The following is a 19,989-nucleotide window of genomic DNA, read 5'->3' as shown; positions in this document are numbered from 1 at the left end:
TCCTGAACTGAACATCTTGAACTTCACAGGACTCCTTCACTTTTAACTTTTATTCATTTGGAATATTTCATTCCAAGCTATGACTACACACCTGAGAAAACGTCTTCTCACTATGATTCAATCTATTAGCTACCTGAAAAGATGGGACACTTTGTACATCAGAAAAAAAAAATTGTTACCATCTATTACTTTAACCTTGTATCCTAGGAAAATGGGGGCACAGACAATTGCATTAGCTGTCCATCTGTCACTAGTCCTGCTATTAACTTTAGAACCTCAGCCACATTTCATGAGGCACAGAAATCAGAAATATGAAGTTCCTAAAACTTTTGTGAACAGTTAGGGGATAGAGAGAGTCTTGAGTAATCATCTGCACTGAAATAAGGGCTGGCAGAACTCAGCAGTTAGATATTTTATTTGCTGGCAGCTGGATGATAAGCTGCTCTAGTCCTTCACAGCTTCTCTAACTGGTGAGCACGTTGAAGAAAACGGAGACATGGGGTTACTGAAATGGGTTGCAAGAGCCTGGGGAAGCCTGAGTACACAGTGGTACAAAAACAGACTCATCAAATTCCACAGCTCACAGAGCAACTTGCTTCTTCAAACACTTCAGCTGCAATGAACCCTCTTCTTCAGTTTTCAACGCTGTAATGGCAACACAGCATGGCACTCAAGCTCCTGCCAAACCCTGTCCCCCAAGCTGGTTTTAGAACCGGAGAAAATAAAGTTGCATTACTGCGGTGCTATGCTCCAATAATATGCATCCTGCTTAAACTGCAGTCCATGCCAGCTGAGGTACAGCTGCACCGTAACGTGGTCACAACGCTCTGGTGACCACATGAAGTATCACGCTGTGCCGAGTAGCAGTACGCCTGCAGGATTCACCGATCCTTGCAGAGCTAACTGGAGCGCTTTTCTACAGCACTGCAGAGCTACCATAGACATGCACCCAAACGTTGCTTGCCTCGAATACAAAAACATAAGCAGTATTTTGAAAGGCTCGAAGACTGACACAGGGACATTTAGTCTCTCTCCTTTTCCTTGCCATTCATGGCGGGACTTTGAAAGAATTATGCAGGACTGCAGGCACATGATTTTTTATATGCAACGAGCAGGGAATGGGAAGGTTGGGAAATAGTGTCAAAAGCAATTTTTCTATTCACCAGAGAAAGATGTGTCAAGATACCTCAGTGATTTTAAAATACAGGGAATTGATAATGTCACTTACATGAGGCTGGATTTCTGTCATCTTCTCAGGATGCCAATCCTTCTGCCTGCTGCTCTGGTGATTAGAAGAATGAATGGCTTTCTGTAATGCCAAGAGATCCTGACCATCACTGCTAGGCATCTGCAACAAAATTTTGAATCCTGGTCTCCTAATATATTCTTAAGAATAGCTGTAAATTATTTCCCCCAGTTAATTACAGAATAAAAGTGAAGCCCATTACTGCAGCAGAAATCAATGACCTTTCAGTATTTTTCCCCATAGTAAGAGCAAGTGGCTGTGGATATCATGCAGATTTGCTATACCCTTAGCCCTTAAAGCATTCACATGCTGTTAGTGTTATTTGCTGTAAGAGAGAGCAGTTAAACAAAGCTTCAAAAATAATAAAAAGAAACCCCCAAAAACCTGTTGAGCCTCATCTTCATCCAAAAAGCATTCCATACTGCAGTTAAGACCATGGATCAGTTCTATAAATTTGCTCCCGAGTGAAGCAGACCAGAATCTCTCTAAACTGATGTCTGGCTGATTTTGCTACCACAAAACCAAGAGCTTTTCCTTTCCTCATCTTTCTCCTCCTCCACAAATATCCCTAACTAAAGCAAAAATTAAGAAACTCCCTGCCCCTCAGACAAGCTGAAAACCCCACAAAAAATAAGGCAGAAGGATAACTTCAAACTTAGTTTTATCTCATTTCAAGAATTCTATCCAAAAAGGACAGTTAAAACTCAACCTATTTTTAATGCAAGCTGTCTTTTATCATGTACAATCAGGACAAACAAAATACAGCAGAGGCATGAAAATTTAGTTTTCAGATAATCTGTTGTTAATATTTGATCATTTAAATTTATATATAAAGGAGCAGTTTGCATAAAAAAATGTATTTCCAATATAGCTATAAACCAAACCGGGTTATTATTTTTTTTTCCTGATTGAAACAGAATGAGACAGTTTAATTTTAAACACACACAATTTCACAATTATTTTCTTCCTTTAATCTTAGTTCCAGGGCTCATTTTGTCTGGAACTTTGTATGTTATATTTTCAGTATATCAAATACTAAAAAAAAAAAAAAAAAAAAAATTAGGCACAATTTAATTCAACAGAACTGCCAATTTTACTTAAATTTATCGAACTGGCCCAAGATACTTAACTGACATGAAGAGAAAGTGATCCCATGAAAATAAAACACATGCTGCTCTAGTCAGTAAAACAAGTTTACTGGAGCATTTTACAGTGCTACTGTACTTAAAAATTAATACCATGGGTAGAGTGACTACAGGAAGCTTTTTCAAAGAGGAACTATGCTTTAAATTATTCTTTGAATTAAAAAGAGGAAAGAGGGATTTCTTGATGCTTGGATTCTCCCCGTTGGTTGAGTCTGTCTGCAATATAAGATACAAAGACTAAATGCATAGTATTTCAATTCAAGAGATCTGTCCTTACTATATTAAGTCTTTTTCCTTTTTTTTTTAAAAAAAATAAATCAGACAATATATGGTCTCAATCCTATAATTTGCTTTGGGAAAATACAATAGTGATTGAACGAAAAAAGCATATGGAACAAAATTAAGGAACTCAATGCATATAGAGAATGTAAAAAGAGATCGGTACACCTATTCTTACATCTATGCTCATTAGGAATGCAGAGTGCATTTGGAAAAAATTGGTAGGTCTTGTTGATTTACTAAGTTTTGGATCAAATGCTGTAATTCTGGCAATTATTTGTTACTTATGATAATGACTTAAAGCAGTATGACGTTTCCTATTATTACATAAATAAAATATCAAAGATACACTGACAATAACAGCAATTGACTTCAGAATGAGCGGTTGATAGTTACCTCTAGAAGAAATAAAAGCATTCTATTTTTAAATTGTAAAAAGAGCTAGGGCTCTAAGAATTATTTCAGTTCTGACAAAACTATGCCGTCAACAACTTCAAGTATAACTGCAAGGACACTGACTGTTTTATTTGAATTGTAATGCAACCAAAGAGTGTACCAATGGATGCACAAACAACAAAAAGAACTAGCAAGTATTAAAATTATGAACAGGCCTATTTCTCTCCCAGTCAGGTACAAACAAGCATAGGACACATACGCTGTGTCTGGCATTATTCTGCCTACTGAAAGAAAAAATTATAATATAATGTAATGATCATATAACAAAAGAAAATGATGGGTGCACTACCAAAGCAAGGTTTTTCAAAGAGCTTTCTCAGCTTCTAGATTCCATACAAGTTAATGAAAGAAAGAGTCACTAATTAGCACGGCCTGTTGAAGAACTTTATGGTCAGAAGAATTTCCTGTTTCAAGTTCAGCAAATTAAAAAGGAATCAAAGCACTGCTAGGAGAAATGCTCACCTGCAACTGTTTGTTCCAAAGCAGATAATTTCTTCAGACCTGTAGCTTGCAATATGTGCCAAAATTTGCAAAATTCAGGCTCCTCTGAAAATAGCCCCTATTGACACTGTGCACAACCCTCATGGATATCAAATTGTTTGGTGGCAGATAACAGAAAACAACTAAGATTCTAGTAATGCTCAAAACCTTTTGCTATGTAACTAAAAGACTTCAAACAAGATGAAAAGTAGAATGGATAAGAACAGCTCTGCAAAAACAATATTGCAAAGAATTCCTGTAGCAGGCAGTAACGATTATTATCCCATGAGGAACTGCACCTGGAGAACTCTAGGGAGAACGATTAATGGAACAGCTCTGCAGGAGCAAGTGTCAGGAATAGGGATCCGTTCTGGGCTATTACAGATTTTGAGAATGACATTATTAAGATGTCTTCAGTCCAATTTCAGATATCTTTTATGACTCTTACAATGATCACCAGCAAAATGAGACTTGCCAAAGGATATCAGAAGTAATAGTAGCTAGTAAATAGTTCTCAGTGTTGTGACAGTTCTTAGGTCTAGTTTGTTATTTGCTGCAGAAATTCTGTGTCAGAGTAAATAAGTGGAATTTCATTCTTCTAGGACTCTAAGAATTATAAGCATCAGAAAAAACCCTGGGTGGTCACAAGCTATCTGTTAGATTTTTAACATGAATTCATAGAAAACATTATTCATGTAGTTGAAGAGCTAATATTACAGTGCTGTTAACAGCTTTCACTACTGAAGTCAAACTTGGTGCTGAACTGAAGGTAGTAATTTTTGTTTGTGCTGGAAGATCCTAATGAACATCCCAATGTGTTAGGTAGATGTCCTCAACTGACAAAGAAGAACAAAAAACTGTGTCTGAACCAGACACTTGTACGTGTATCAGTGGGTACTGTCTATCCCTAGATACTGTCCTGTTAAAGAGCTGTAAGTAGAAATGAAAAGAGGTTTTTCTGTCTGTGGTTGGGTCTAAAAATCAAGTTGACGTCAGCAAGTTTCTAGCTGAGGATGTAAGAGTTTTATCACTACCTCATTTCACTGATTTATTCATCTTCCTATGATATATTATTTCTAACTAGCCAACATATTTTTCCCATATGCAAAACCTCTCTCTCCCCCTCCCCCTCTTCTTAAGAATGAGAAGAAACAGGAGTAAGGATTATGTATAAAACTGCCCAGTCTTGCTATCAGTGATGGTTTTCGTAGCTATAGATCAAGGTACTTGTGATTTAGATGTTTTAGAAAGTGATGGATTTTGAGATGCAACACAATCCAGTCTATATTTTAATATAAAGTGCACACAGTTTAATCTGGAAGTAGTTTGATACACCATCCAGCTTTTAGAATTTTTATCTGGCCTTTTAAAGTGTTCCTTGCCACCATGTCCAAATGGCTGAAATCACAGTAGACCAGAACAGTGCAAATTTAACATCCTTTGTTTTTTAAATTGGAAAATGCATCACTGGAACTAATGACCTTAGGCATGCTATCCTTTCATGGACACGTTGATAACAAAAAAATCCCAGAGTTATAATCTACACATTTTATTCAGCTGTGTAATGCAAATGATCATATTTGAACTGCATACAGGTATCAGGACGAATGAGTTCCGAAGAGAACGGAGAGGTAGATGCCGCTGAAATAAAACCTGCCCAGCACGAAGGCAAGGTGCATTTCTGAGTGCTAGTTAACACATATATGCACGTTCCATACAGTTCAAAGAAACCAAAAAAAAAAAAAAAAAAGGAAAAAAGCCTGATAATACTCCTCTCCCCAATTTTCAACACACCAGCCTTCCACCAACAACCAGAGTCATGCCACCTCACTCTGTGACAGTAGATATTTTGATTCATTTACTCTTCTTCACCAGGAGAAAGTGTTATTTATTCCCTCTGAGAACCTTCAACACTGTAACTGCAGTTACACTTACAGAGATGTTGAAACTTCATGTGAATAGAATTTTAAAATATTTAACTGTTTCCAGAATCATCTTTGAGAATGAGATTATGTTTAGGTTACTTCAGTTCTTAGGGAGATTTTCATTATAAAACTTTGTGAAATGTTAATATACCACTGCTCTCTGACAAAAGAAAGCTCTTTTTTCCCCTCCCCAAAACTAGATGAAAATGTGAAAATGTATAAAAGACACCAAAGGCTTATACCAAATAACAAAAACCATAATCCATTCCCCATCAAAACATAAAACATTAAAATGGTTAAGACGCATCATCCTTATTCCATCCACGGAGTGCAGCAAGAAGATGGAGGCTGTTATCAAGACACTTCCATGAAAAATACTGGAAAGAATTCTCATTTATAACAGTTTGATCTCCTCCTAATGGGTGTCTGAAATTATCCAAGCTCTGAGGACACACAATAATGCATTTGCTATTCTTGGAATGGTATCACCATATCCTGCAAAGGAATTTGCTGCAACATCAGGTTAAAACTCACATCAAAACTGGCTCTCAAAGGGTCTGAATGAAACCACAGATGCACAGGACTAGTAGATAAAGAAATATTTGAAGGGGCAGATAAATAAACCCTGAACAGGAAAAGAATTTGAATTTCATATAGTGAAGAGAGGAAATAAAAGAACAAATAGATACACATGGGCACGATCATAAATAATGCAACGGTACTGTACTAACCTAGCATATTAAAATGGTATAAATCAAAACTGATATATTTCTATTAGAAATTCTGTTTACTTACAGTTTGAGACTTCTTCTTTTTCTTTTTTATTGCCCTGAAAAAACCTTGTTTTTCTTTCTCCTTGAGCTGTTCTGAGTGACTGTTAAGGTTTTCAGGACTTTTCCTAAACATGAAACAAGGTATTGTAAGAGATATTTCATTTTGATATTATATAAATTCTATGTAATAATGAGATCTGATGCCAAAGAATGCAAATTATTGATTAAAGCAAAAAGATTCTTAAAGTTTTAGCATTCATTGGTTCAAGAGTTACTACACAAATACCGGATAAATAGACTTATTAAATGGGATAGGAGGAACACAGTGTTAGGCTAAAATGATTAGCTCAAACCAGTGAATAGTTATTTAGGGAAAAGGAAAGCATGCATGTCTTTTTTTTTTTTTTTAGCCAGATTTTAATATTCAAACCAAAATAGCACACACAAGTTCTTTTAGAAAAATGAAAATTGTATCTGAGAGAACATACAAATGGTGATGATGTATAAAATCACAGGTCCGATTTATCCATTGCTTGCTGGAGAGCCAGGAGTTGCCAAGTTCGTCAGAGAGAACCAAATTCAATCAGACTTCCTGACATGGTTCCAAATTTATCATCGGGGGAGCTGGGGATCTACTGTTGTCCATTTCAACTTAACAACTTCAGTTAGTTTGTTATGCGTGGGTGAGACGGTGCTGGCAAAAGAAGATGACCCGAAAGTGGAAGAGGTGACTTGCCTGAAGACCAAATCTCCACCTTTCAACTTATCTACACAGCTGAATTAACTACAGCTGATAAAGAACACGTTACTTCAGGTATACACGGTAAACTATGTATTTAAAGTACTGATATGGAGTAAAAAGATGGTTTACATAGGATGTAGGTGAGACAACTGAATGAAGTTCTAGTGCCCTTTGAAATAGTTTTAAAATTGGAAATGGTGCAGGAAAATGTCATGGAAATAATTTCAGAAATAGGAAAAATGGCCTACGTTAAAAGTGTCAGAGATTTCAATCTCTTTAGTATGTTAATAAACACAGTCAAACCAGCCCCAATATTTAGTTTCCTTGATTGTGGTGCGCAAATACTTATCCAGGAAGAAATTACCGAATACTAGAAGGATCTTCAAAGTAAAGGGCAAAGACGTAACAAGAACAAGTAGGTGGATGATGAAGCCAGAGAAGACATATTAGAAATAAGGCACTGATTTTAACAATAAGAATTGTTAACCGCCAGAACAAACTCCTTAGTTAAGAAGTGGATTTCCCATCTTCAACATTTCAAATCAGGACCTCATACTCTTCTGGGAGATGCACATTAGTCAGGTATGCTACCAGGCCTGGACCCCGGAGAATGGATGACATTTATTGGCAACTAACATACAGAAAATCATACTGGTCTTTTAGTCTTAATAGTCTTTTTTCACTCTTAAGTTGTATGAAAACAAAAACTGAAGTCATTCCATTGTCTTGATGGAAAACTTAAAGGAAAACCACAGTTCTAAGGGCTCTGGATGACAAACAGGAGCAGCTTTTCTTGGAGTAACTGTAATGCAGCAACACTTAGCTGTCTACTACAGTTATCGCCGGGCTTCTAATTCTGGCTTTAAATGCTATGCTATCAGTTGGTGATTCAGCTGCTACTACATGCCAAGCAGATTTATTTTTTTTCCCCAAGCAAATGTGAAACACATAATTGGGGTAGGAATCACCGGAGTCATCTTCCTCATCGATAACAGCATCTTCACTCTGATACGTGGTTTGATCAGTTCCTCAATTTCTACACAAAACCACCTCAAGCTTGAAAAGCTACCTGGTTCTAAATATAAATGCATGCAGTGTTTAAATGCTGTAATAAAGTGCAATTGTTGAGTAAGAGAATGGGCTTAGAGGAAAGATTCATAGGCAGAGAGTATGTTCGAGATTTTCCTATTTTAGATTTTTTAGAACTTACATTTAGATCAAGAAACACATTCAGGTGCACAACAACCTAGATTTAATGTGAAAATTACAACACTACAGGAAAAATACCAAGTTTAATACAATTATAAGATTTCTAACACATATTTTAAATATACCGGATTGCTAAGATTCCTGTTTCTGGCATGTCCCCATATTTGGTACCACCATGTAATGGCAGTAAGGCAGTCTTGTATTAGCCACTTAAAGCACTAAGGAGAAAGCCCGAGTAAAGACTACTGACGGCTTTACAGACTCGGTGAACTCACGAGACTGACTTAACACGGACAAAACACCTATTGAATTATTTACTAAATGATCTTTACTTCATTTGTTAGAAAAGTCAGAGGAAAGAATGTGTGTCAAGGATGCTGCTTGTACTCTAAAAGTCATGTGAATGGGGCTGAGAATCTTCTGAGCCTTTCCCCAAAGGAGCTGCTGTGCATCCATCCCCCAAACCACAGCCCCAGTGCAAATTACCAACCCAGTGACTATGTTGTCTGCTGAGGAACCAGTGTCAGATCATAAGGAAGTCCCCATGTGGTTACTCTACATAGTCCTTCAAAATTTTTTCAATGTCTTGCTATAGCTTTTCTGTTCCAAGGTCTATTCCAAAACGGAGACAATGTATTTTTAAAGGTGAACTTAATCTTCAGCATAAAGCTTGGGACAATTTTTGCCATACTTAGAGATTCACTCAAGTGTGATTCTTTTCTTTGGCCCAGTGAACCTGGATGAGAAAACTGGTCCCTACAGCAGATGAGCAGAGAGGAAAGAAGTGAAATTCTGCACCATCACTTCCTATTTATGACTACAGTGACCAGACAGAGGAGGAAAATAAGGGGCTGAGGACTCTTCTCATTTTCGGTTGCTGCTTACCCAAAAGGCAGTGGTTTTATACCAACTGGTTTATGTCATTAACTCCTATGACTCATATTGCAGTACAGTTGTCTGAAAAAGTGTTGACCTTGGAAAGTGACTGCTTCAAAACATGCTCATTATGTGAAGAGTGTGAACATATATAGCATTATAGCAGGAAGCTTCAACACCAGGATTTTGTACTGAGTAAAAATAGAGCAGAACATTTTCATCGTTGAGATGAAACACTGGGATATTTTAGGCATTCCAAAAGATGGTTTTCAGACAATGGACAGTACAGGAAAAAACTCACATTACCAGAAAAAATCAGTATGGTAAAGTCACTCACACTAAACTCTTTCAGTATAACTGCAGGTATCTTGGTATTTTGCATAAAGCTTCAGCCCTTGAAATCAAACAGTTACACCAGAACCTGTTACCCAGTGTCTCTTTTACTAGCAAGACTAGCCCTAGAGAAGAGCCCCATTCTTCAGAGAGCTCACCCTCAAGCAGAAACCAAAGGCAAAACGTGCTGTTCTTTGCCGTTTTATCTTTGTGTGCCTTTTGCACACCTAGGACATACAATGTAGAACACACTGGTTATTCTGGTCTGAGACACTTGGAAAACGCATAGGTATAAACCGAAATTCTGTGATAATCACTAGCATTCATTGCCACTGACAGGAAAGGTATCCAACTTCATGCAGATACAATGAGGTGTAGCAGCAAACATGCATGGGGCAAGCAAGCTGATGTGCTTTAATATAAATCAAAAAGAATAGACAGGAGGCATGCTGCATCCATGCTGCCATAGATACATCTGTATTGCAGACAGCTCTTTTTGTGAGGCAATTCCTCATGCTTCTTTCAGTCATTCTTGAGCAACCCTAATTTCAGTGGGCAGTCTGGCTTGGAGATCCTCTTTAATCGCCAGTATACTACCCCCTTTACTGAACCGTTCACAATTACAAGAGTAAGATTTTGGTTTAATGCAGGAGGTACTGAAATGTCTGAAGTTTTCTTCGGAAGATAAATGAGCAACACTAATTCTCCAAGTTAGCTTTTGGTTTTGCGTAAAACACTTGGCAGTTATAGTTACCATAAATGAAAGCAAGAAAATGTCAGAAACTAACAAAGCACCTCAAACGGATGGTTTACTTAAGGTAAGAATCTCAGTCCCACAAGCTGAAGCCCATAGTAAAACTTCTTGGTCTAAAAGCCTGGCATTGAAAGCTTAAAAATCAGAGGTCAAATCTGAACTTTGCTTGGAACAGCAAATTTATTTATTTATTTTCACACAGAAAAGGAGGATTTAGTCACTGGAATAAACCCCAGATCTACTATCTTATATACTGAATACTACCCAGAAGCCACTAAAGCCACTAGATCACCTGACCTTATGGCACCATTAAAATGTACACATATAAATGTATATATACACACATACATTTTACACCCCTCCCCAGTACTGTTCAACATTAGTTACCATAAAAATTTGAAGTGGCTGGTTTTGTAAAGTTATAAAGTGTATACTTCACCAGGTTCATTTTTTGGACACAATATTGATGAATACAAATTCTGGAAAGCTTCCTTGCAGATAACATTAGACTCATCATCTAATTTTTAGTACAAACCAAAACCACTGTTGATGGGGGAAGTGTCAAGTAAGAGGCACTGGTTAGTAGAAGAGACTGGTTGGGAGGCTCAGATGTTGCCAAATACATCAATAAAGCAAACATACTGGATGACAATGCACAGGGAAGAGGCATAAACAGGAAATGTCAGAGGGAAAGCTGTGCCATTAGGAAGCTGAACATCAAGCTATGCAGAGCAGATTCCTAAAGCCTCAAGCAATGTAACACACACAGGTAATTTTTAAGCGTGCAAGTTACAAATCTGCAATTTCCTGATATTTTTTACACATTCAGAATTCTGTAAAAGAACCGGTAAGTATTTACAATGCAGCAACAGTTGTACTGCAGACACAGCTGAACAAGCATTAAACTAGCTTGCTCAGATATTGGTAACCCAGTTTCAGGAATATTAAGTGTGACTACATTTTTACACTGATAATGAAACAGCAATATAGCCAGTCATGTCATGTTTACAAAATATGGTATTGTTCTGCAGTCTTGAAAATTAATGGTAGATAGATGATTGTAAGCCTTTGACACTCCTAAGAGGAAGATGTTCTTTTTTTTTGGTTCTTTTCTGAATGACAGTTTGTGTGTGTTATATATATTATATACATATAAAAATAATAATAAATATTATATGTTTTCCCTTCTTATTATTTTTGCAGTAAGGTCCTACATATGCTAGAGAAGATATGACAAGCTGTTTGTCATAGAATGAATACATTTTTATGGACATAAAAGGTCTAAACAACAAAGCTTTCCAGAAGCCTCCAGATATCGTGCAAGCAATCAATGCAAACACTTCCAATATGATGTGAGATACAGTACTGCATGTTGGAGTTTATTCCAAAGAGATATTTAGAATGATAACAACAGTCAAGATAACTTATGCCAACATTTTGGCACACTGGCAGAACAAGGTTAAGCATCTTGCCTATACCTACTGATTCTGCCCAGCTCAAGACAAAGCTTGTACAAGTGAAGGAGAATAAAACACGTAGTCTTGCATGAAAAAAAAGGAAAAAATAAGCAAGTTCAAGGTCACTTACAGGAAATTAAACTCTGGAAAGAAAAGATTTTCTAAAAGGATGAAAAATTTGCCATTTTTCATATCAAGTTGTCTAAAGTTCAGAAATGATCTAGTAGTTTAAGAGTAAAACCTGGTGACAAAAGTAGAGTTTATAACATCTTTATTTTAAAGAGGCAGGACAGTGGGGACAGAGTGAAGAAATGCACACAAAGACAAGGGAACATCTGTGACAATTCAGTCTAGCAAACATTCACAAAATCTTTGACAGAAGGCAGGCAACACAGAGCAATAATATGTGAGAAGCAATATTTTACAGTAGTGGCAAGTCCATGTGGAATACATGTCACTCATAATTTGAGATGAATTGTCACGTACCAGTTACGTATGTCAGTCAAACATCAAATATTTACTTCATCATAAAATTGATGTAAGCAGAATCACATTCCATTAGAGCTTTCAACATTTTCATAAGCGTTTACACAACTTCTATACAGAAAATTAAGTAGAGGAACATAGACTCTACATCACTCGGGAATCTGATTAAGCTGTATTTATGGCACAGAACAATTTTGCAACAACATTAGACTATTGCCAGGACAACTTGCACAGAGTTAACATGTAGAGCTGGGCAGGAAACATTTCAGGAAAATAGGGAGTAGGAAAAGCAAAGAGAAAGAGAAACATATGCCAGCATAGCAGTAACTTGGTGTTGCAGGCACTGCCATGCCTCCCATTTCATAATAAGAAATGCTTATTCTTCTGTGAGTTCTTCTCTCAAAGGAGCTGTTCCACTTTGTGAAAATATTTGAGTACATTAATTGGAGCAAGGACTTCAATCTAACTGTCTCAAAGTTAATGAAGGGCCTTACTCACTAGGCCATACTCAGCATCTCTGTGGTACTTTCACTGTTTCAACAAGATGAAACAGCTTCAAGAGAATATACTGAGGGAAACAGAGAAAGTGCTCCAGAATAATCTCTAACTTCTGGTTCAGGGAGTTCGCTTGTTAGATCAAAGATCTTGGTTCAAGCCCCCGGCTTAAATAATGAAGAACAAAGGCCCTGCACTCAAGTTCCTCACATTCCAAAATATAACACTGACCCCAGAATATTTGTTGTTTTGAGAGTATCTCTGGTTTTGACTGGCAATTCCACCCTGGAGCTGAAGAATCTTCACAATAAAAGGTTAGTGGATATCAGTCTGTTCCTTTGAAAAGTTTTGGTTTCGATAATTTGGCATTGTAAGCCAAAAAAAAAAACCTTAGTCAAAAAATTCCCAACCAGCTCTAATAACATACGCTATTATTTCAGTTCAGAGTTAAAATAACATTACATATTTCTTTGGAGTGACCACATAATAAAAGGTAATATACTGCCAAATGATATATAAAGCAAAACAACATTCTAGTTGTCTTATGTTATATGCAAGATAGAAAGATTCAGATATGAAGGACAAAATATGTAAAAGGCTTCAACAGCAGGAATAAATACCTTCTTTAATAAGTCACAACATAAATACCACCTTTTTACATAAATGACTGGATTCCTCAGCTAACTTCCACAAAATGGATGTAGGTGGAGCTACTGAAGGACAGGAAGCAGACTAGTGAATCAGAGCAGGTGACAAGGGTTCTGGAGTAAATATCTTCTATTACTGACATGGGTATATAACCTGAACACAAGCTGAAATACCAATTGTTTTCCCTCCCCACCTCCCCCCACCCATTTCTTTTTTAAGCAGGTAATTCACAGATTGGTCATGTGAAAACACAGTAAGTCAACAAACCACTGAAACAGTTCTTCAGATAGCATGATTTTATGACACTTTCAGAGAGCAGTATTTCAGACAGTGGTATGAAGCATAGCTGAACCATGCGAATGCATACAGTCCATTCCTCCCACCAATCCTTTGAAGCTCCATTTGCTTATTTTTATTCAGTGTGCTTTATTGTGATTGAACAAAGTAGAAGATTAAGAGTATTTTAGAGCTTAACAGCTCTCAGACCAACAAAATTAAGATATTCCCCTTCAAGTCCTGCAAAGCTACGCATATGCTGTCATTCTATTAGCATAATTATAGTTGTGTTCTATGTTACATAATGGAGCCATGTGATGCTTTTAATCTTTTAAAATCAATATACACCATTAAGATGTTGCTTAGTCCATTTTCCCATAGAATGTACTCATTTCCTTCTGTGGTGCGTAAGCAAAAAGAGCAGCAGTCCCCATTGTAGGGTCAATATTATATTCTTCATTAAAACAGTCCTATTTTATATATGAAAACATGCATTTTGATATTTTTTCCATTTGCCTTACAATTCATTCTTCTGGAATCCACAGATGAAGCTACAGCCTTGCTATGCATACTATATGCACACAAGCACTTTGCATTATCTTTAACCAAAAACCGGAAAAAAATCAGGAAAAACTGGGCAAAAATATATAATCTTTAATGCATTCAGTGTGATGGTGTAATGAAGTATTTCTTGTTGCTCAGAAGGGGACAGAAAACATGCAGTGCTATGTCAGTATAGTCAGGGGAAGCAACTATGCACATACAGACAATTACAAATTTTGAGAAAAATGTGGAGTTTTTTTCCCTCCTGTTAAAAATCCCTTTTTTTTCCCTGCCATTCTCTACACATCTGTGTAAATAACAACTCACCAGGTATCAAAGGTGGTTTGTCTCTTTGAGTGGTTTGCCACCGTGCTGCTGTCTGTTGGTAACACAGAGGCTCTGTTTGACACATTGTTTTCTATGTACGTACTCTCTGGACGTGGAGATGGAACTGAACAGAGAAACAGCAAACAATGTATACTAAGCTCTGCCAAAAATCCCAAATCTTTCAGTTGTCTGCTTCCTCTCTACCTCTTTTACAGAAACAAGAGAGTGAAGACACAGTTGTACTTTATGTATGACTTGAAAACAGCATACTTTTTACAGTTTGGAAAGCTGTTGTTTTGTGATACTTGCAAGGTAACATTAGCTACAAAATGAGACCACCATCAGAACTTGGGTAAGCTGTTAATAGATTTGAGAACATTTCTATGTGTAGGCAGCCACAAATGCAACTGATATTTAAAATCAGGATACAGAATAAAAACTTGGAATACTGTTATTAAAGACACAAAATATTACAGCTTACACTTTGTCTTCACTTAGACCTTAAAAAAGGTAGTACTCATCCTGAAAAAAGTTATGTTGGATTTTAAGATAACGAAGAATAAGATATTACTCACTAAAAATAAAAGGATCAAAATCAGATATTATGTATTTTTTAAACAGATATACTGTGGTTTTTAAAATAGGTTATAAATACCTACAACTTAAATTTATTAGTTATGACTACCACCAGATATACCTGCACTAGACTAAAAATTGATCAGATACTAGTTGCACTATATATCAAAATCGAATCTGCAAGTTTTTGTTCAAGCTGTAGTACAAAAGTACATGCTAATAACCCTTGTGTTAAGTCAGTACTTAAGAACTGCATAAATATGAACTTACATTTTTCATAGTAACTTTTTCTTTCAACGGTTTTTGCATATACTATTATCAATTAATTATTTACACAGAGTATAATTTTCCCAAAGCAATAATTAACTGTGAACTAAAATATATTTGTTTCATAAACATAGTTAAAGAGGAAGAAACCTCTCCTTTATAATAAAGTATTGAATAAACCCGAGACATACAGTTTTCCTAGCACATGACTTAGGGAAAGCCTTTCTTCCTTGCAACTTCTGTTCACTATGTATAAAAAAGAAGGATAATCCACATCCAATTTTAGGAGCATTTTAAGGATCAATAAAAGCAATTCAGGACTAAGGATTTGTAAGGATCTTCTGTTGTACGTGATACAAAACCTTATACTCAAAAGCATTGCTCAAAACAGTACAAGTTTTAATATTGCTTAGAGGTTTTAATATTGCAATGGGACACTTGCAAGGATTGGCAGATTTTAACATGTCTAAATCAGGTTATCAGCCAACTGATCAACCTGAAGAGGATCAGAGGGAGATTTGTGACTCTGCTTAAGGTTATTAGGTGACTCATAATCGAATTTTAGCTGATTGGGACTTCTTAAGGTTCAGGGGAGCCCCACAAGCCTCCTAACATTTGCAGGACAGTAGTGGCTTCTTACTACCCTTGTCTTTTTCAAAAGGATTACCCAGGTTTAGCCATGATGCAGCTGCTCAGAAATCATCTTTTGTGTACCATAACAGAACAGGGTCTATTTGTGTGTGTATATATATATACACACACACATGCACATACATACATATATATGCAGATACACAGTCCTGTTTTATTATTTATTCTGACCTGGGATTATCTAAGTGTGCTTTGCTTTTAGGAAATGCAGATCTTTAGTAAGTCTGAACAAAAGAAATGAACATAGGTCTTGACCAATGAAAAACTAGTGTTACAGTTCCATGCACCACAGTATTTGAAATAGATCAGTAAGTATGTCAATGTGTTACAAGTATAAAGATGTTTAGATATAACGTTAGTAGGAATTTAAAATACTAATTGAAAGCATTAATGAACTGCTTACTCTGGTAAAATATTCATTCATTTTGTTAAAACTCCCATTGATAAATTATCTTCTGCTTTACAAGGCACTGCACTGGATATACTTTTCAATCAAAGCAAGTTATCATTTGCAAATAAATAATATGATACTAACACAGTTACTGCACACAACCTAGGCAGGTCAACCCAGTCTCTGAAAGTGAGGTAACAATTCTTTTTCTAACAGACTTTTTTAGTTGTTCATGTTAGTTCTCTGTATCCATTCCTATTATTTAATTAATATTCCATGTTAAAACTCTGGTTTAATTTTGAAAGATCCACCATAAAATTACCTCTGTAAAAGCTGCCAACTCTTCTTGGAACAGGGTCATTATACAGAATTCTATTTTCCTTAGTAGATGCTCCATCTTCTGTGTGTGGATCATGATATGCTCCACCCTAAACAAAAGAACAATCAATATTTAAAATTAAAGATTATAAACTGATATGCAGTTTTTAACCAACATACGTAAGCAAGAAACCCCAGCCTTAATCACACACAATTTTCCTTTCATGTTATTAATAACTGCCAATATCAAATCACAGACTGCGTAATCAACAATCACTTGGGTTTGCTGCTTGCTTTATCCAAAATGACAAATATGGCATTAACAACATTTTGCCTCTTAATCGTAATTTTAAAGACTCGAGCATGATTCAGACCCCCAGCTTTTTGCTGTGAATGAAATGCAGTTGTAATATCTCTGGAGGAATCTTTTACTGGAAGTCTTGTTAAATTAATTGCTGATGGAATCTGGTCACACTGCTAATGCTGAATATTAAAAAGCAAACAGGAAATGTATATAATTTGTGATAATTGCAACACCAAAGCACTTTCTTTAATCAGCTGTTATCCAGTAGTACCTAGAGGTAGCAACAGCCACAAAATCTAGCATATGCAAAATAAGAGGTAGCCGCTGAACTAGGAAATTTATAAACTAAATAGTTAAGTTAGACAGGACATCAAAGAAAGTATCATTACCTCCAATTTACTCTATTTTCCTGAATACAGTACTTCCTGGAAGTACTTCATGCAAAAGCTTAAGCAAGCCACTAAAACATCCATTTTGTTTGCCACCAAACATGACTTAACCCCACACTTAAACGAAGCAGATGCTGCAATTTTTCCCACAGAATGGACCAACCAGATAAAATTCAATGCTCTCTACAAGACCGCACACGAAACTGCACTGAAAACGTTACACGAATTTAAATCTAAAATGTCCAAGAAGGACAAAGGTTAAAAAACCAAAACCTAAAAAAAAACCTGACCAGAATTAAAAGAGGGGATTTCAACTCAATATATGAGTGATTTGCAGAGTCTATTTTGCCTTTTTTTAATGAAGATCTGGCTTCACTCTCACAGATAAAACAACCCTTGAAACTGCGCCAAGATGAGAAGTGCAGCTAAAACAATGCTTTAAATCACAGTTTGATTCTTCTAAAATTTACAAGAGACTGAAGCATTTGAGTAAATTGCTATTTGTGTAACATACCTCTTCTTTCTCAGCAGTTAAGTTACAAATATAAGACAGTAATAGCAACTTGTACTTGATTTTCTTCGGCTTGTCCCTTTTTGAGTACATTTAATTTAAAATTAAAAAGAAACCTTAAAGCAAAAGTGTTGTACTGAGACTGGAAAAGCCCCAAAACTAATACTGAATGCGAGACTTTTCTTCTTCTTCTTTTTTTTTTAATTATAATTTAAAGCCTGGTAAACAAAGAATGTTTCTTTTTAAAAAGACTTGGTAGAGCTAAAGAGAAAATCAGTGAGAAACTAGAAACATGGAAGTGAGGAAACTTCACAAAACATGGGCAGAGAGAGAAAACCAGTAGAACTGATAGGGAAAAAAATAACAGGAAAACAGTAACGAATCTCTGAGAACACTCATGTTATTCCTGAATTTTTTAGTTCAGTAATCCTGAGGGAAATTAAATTTTCTCATTTCTAATGCAGAATGTAAAAGGAAAAAATAAAAAAAAGGAGAAAAAAGGGAGTGTTAGGAAGGAGCCAAAAATGACTTCTTTGTGAAAATGCCTTTACAAGGCATAAGAAGATTGACAATTTAATTCTGATTTGTTACTAAGTAGAATAAACAAACAAAAACAACTTTGTGAATTTACAGGCTTGCCATCCATTTCAGAAGGGTATTTTTCCTTTCAGACTTCTGCTTATTGAAATACAGATTTAAAAGCATTAATTGAAGGCTTAAATTTAAAACCACTGACCATAAAAGATAAGTTTTTTCCAAATGATTAGGCATTCTAAAGCAAACAAAAATGAACAAAAACATAAGCATTATGATATACGTACATTTTTGTAATGAAAATAAAAATTTGTCAACCAATTCTCACAAGACAAAGAATGATCTGATAAAAACAATCTGCCTCTACATAACATGAAATAAAATTAAAATTACTTATCAGACTAATATCTGCTGCAGAATGCAGAAAAAGCTCCTCATGCACTGAAGAATACAAGGTAGCATGAGCTTTTGTTACAAAAACCCCTCAAATGTTGGTGTTATTGCCCATCTACAGTAACACTTGATATTTAACAGATTAAGTATACCACTTGACTGAAATGAGAGAGAAAAATGACTACACAAGGAAAAACAAAAAAAAGGTTTTGAAATGGAGCTGCTGTAATCCCTTCCAAGTGGCTTTCTTTTGTCTATATTACGTTGTATTTCTCCCATTTTTATGAGATCTATTCTCATGTGTGAATACACATAAACCTGAAGGGAGGAGGTAAGTACAAAAAACTTATCGTGCCTTTTTTTCCCTGCTGGGCTGAAGAGGCAACCACAACATGAAAACTCTTTTTTATGGTATTTGTAGACCTCTACTAACAACTCAGCTACATATATTTCTTACATAAACTAACTAGGCAGAGTTTTTCAGTCTCTCACAACAAAGCGCAATTTTTAGACCTTAAGTAATATTGGCAGCTCTTTGAATTCCTTTAATTTGTCAACAAATCTGAACTACATGTTGTCTTCTAAGAAGTCACTTTATCACAGATGTCCGTATAGAGAAACAAACACTCTTTTTTTTTACTTCTCCCTGCAGTGTTTTGCTCGAATCTGGATCAATGGTACAGCAATTTAAAGATCTGGGGACCAATGCAGTCATCTTTACACATCTGATGAGTAAAACATCAGATAATTCAGAAATGTTGTGTAAGAAATGTAAATTAACACCAGAACTAGGCCTTCCTCTACTTATTAAATAATTATCACAGTAAAACACAACAAGGCATCTAGTGACACTGTAAGGATTCAATTTACCAGTGGGTTTCTCCAGCATAAAATCCCTAGACTACATCAGTTACATATCATACTAATCAAGAGAAATATTACAAGTTTTGATATTCCTCTAGTAAATGATGGTGTTTCAGCAATAATGCCCTGCTCTAAGTGATTAAAAGCTCACTTCAACAATTAGCATTAGCCTTCATAACAGAAATACTGTCATGGGGCTGAAACCAGGACAAATACATACAAGAAAAGCTAAATAAAACCACAAATGAGAAGGTTAATTAAGCAAAACAATACGATTAAAATAAAATCAGACAATGTAACCAAAGTCTAGGAACTACTAACGAAGTTTTAACTTCATTTTT

At 35.9% G+C, this 19,989-nt stretch overlaps 1 protein-coding gene across 5 annotated transcripts in view; it reads right to left on the bottom strand.

Annotated features, from left to right (window-relative positions):
- The window catches only part of CDKL5 (cyclin dependent kinase like 5), a 140,631-nt gene that overhangs the window by 7,340 nt on the left and 113,302 nt on the right, over positions 1 to 19,989 (bottom strand). For 2 of the 5 annotated variants that reach the window (XM_027778961.2, XM_055801951.1), the window contains exons 13-17: positions 16,658 to 16,763; positions 14,451 to 14,574; positions 6,327 to 6,429; positions 2,485 to 2,607; positions 1,229 to 1,348 (exon numbers count right to left, since the gene is read on the bottom strand). In XM_027778961.2, the coding sequence (XP_027634762.1) occupies positions 1,229 to 1,348; positions 2,485 to 2,607; positions 6,327 to 6,429; positions 14,451 to 14,574; positions 16,658 to 16,763 (576 nt within the window). Of the gene's footprint in view, positions 1 to 1,228; positions 1,349 to 2,484; positions 2,608 to 6,326; positions 6,430 to 6,697; positions 6,999 to 14,450; positions 14,575 to 16,657; positions 16,764 to 19,989 lie in introns of those variants that run through there. The other 3 variants (XM_055801952.1, XR_008746839.1, XM_055801953.1) reach the window with 3 other exon arrangements.

This window comes from Falco peregrinus, chromosome 4 (genome assembly GCF_023634155.1).
Source record: "Falco peregrinus isolate bFalPer1 chromosome 4, bFalPer1.pri, whole genome shotgun sequence".
Lineage (NCBI taxonomy): Eukaryota > Metazoa > Chordata > Aves > Falconiformes > Falconidae > Falco > Falco peregrinus.
Note: the sequence above shows the minus strand (reverse complement) of the source record. Positions and strands in the feature narration are given on the sequence as shown.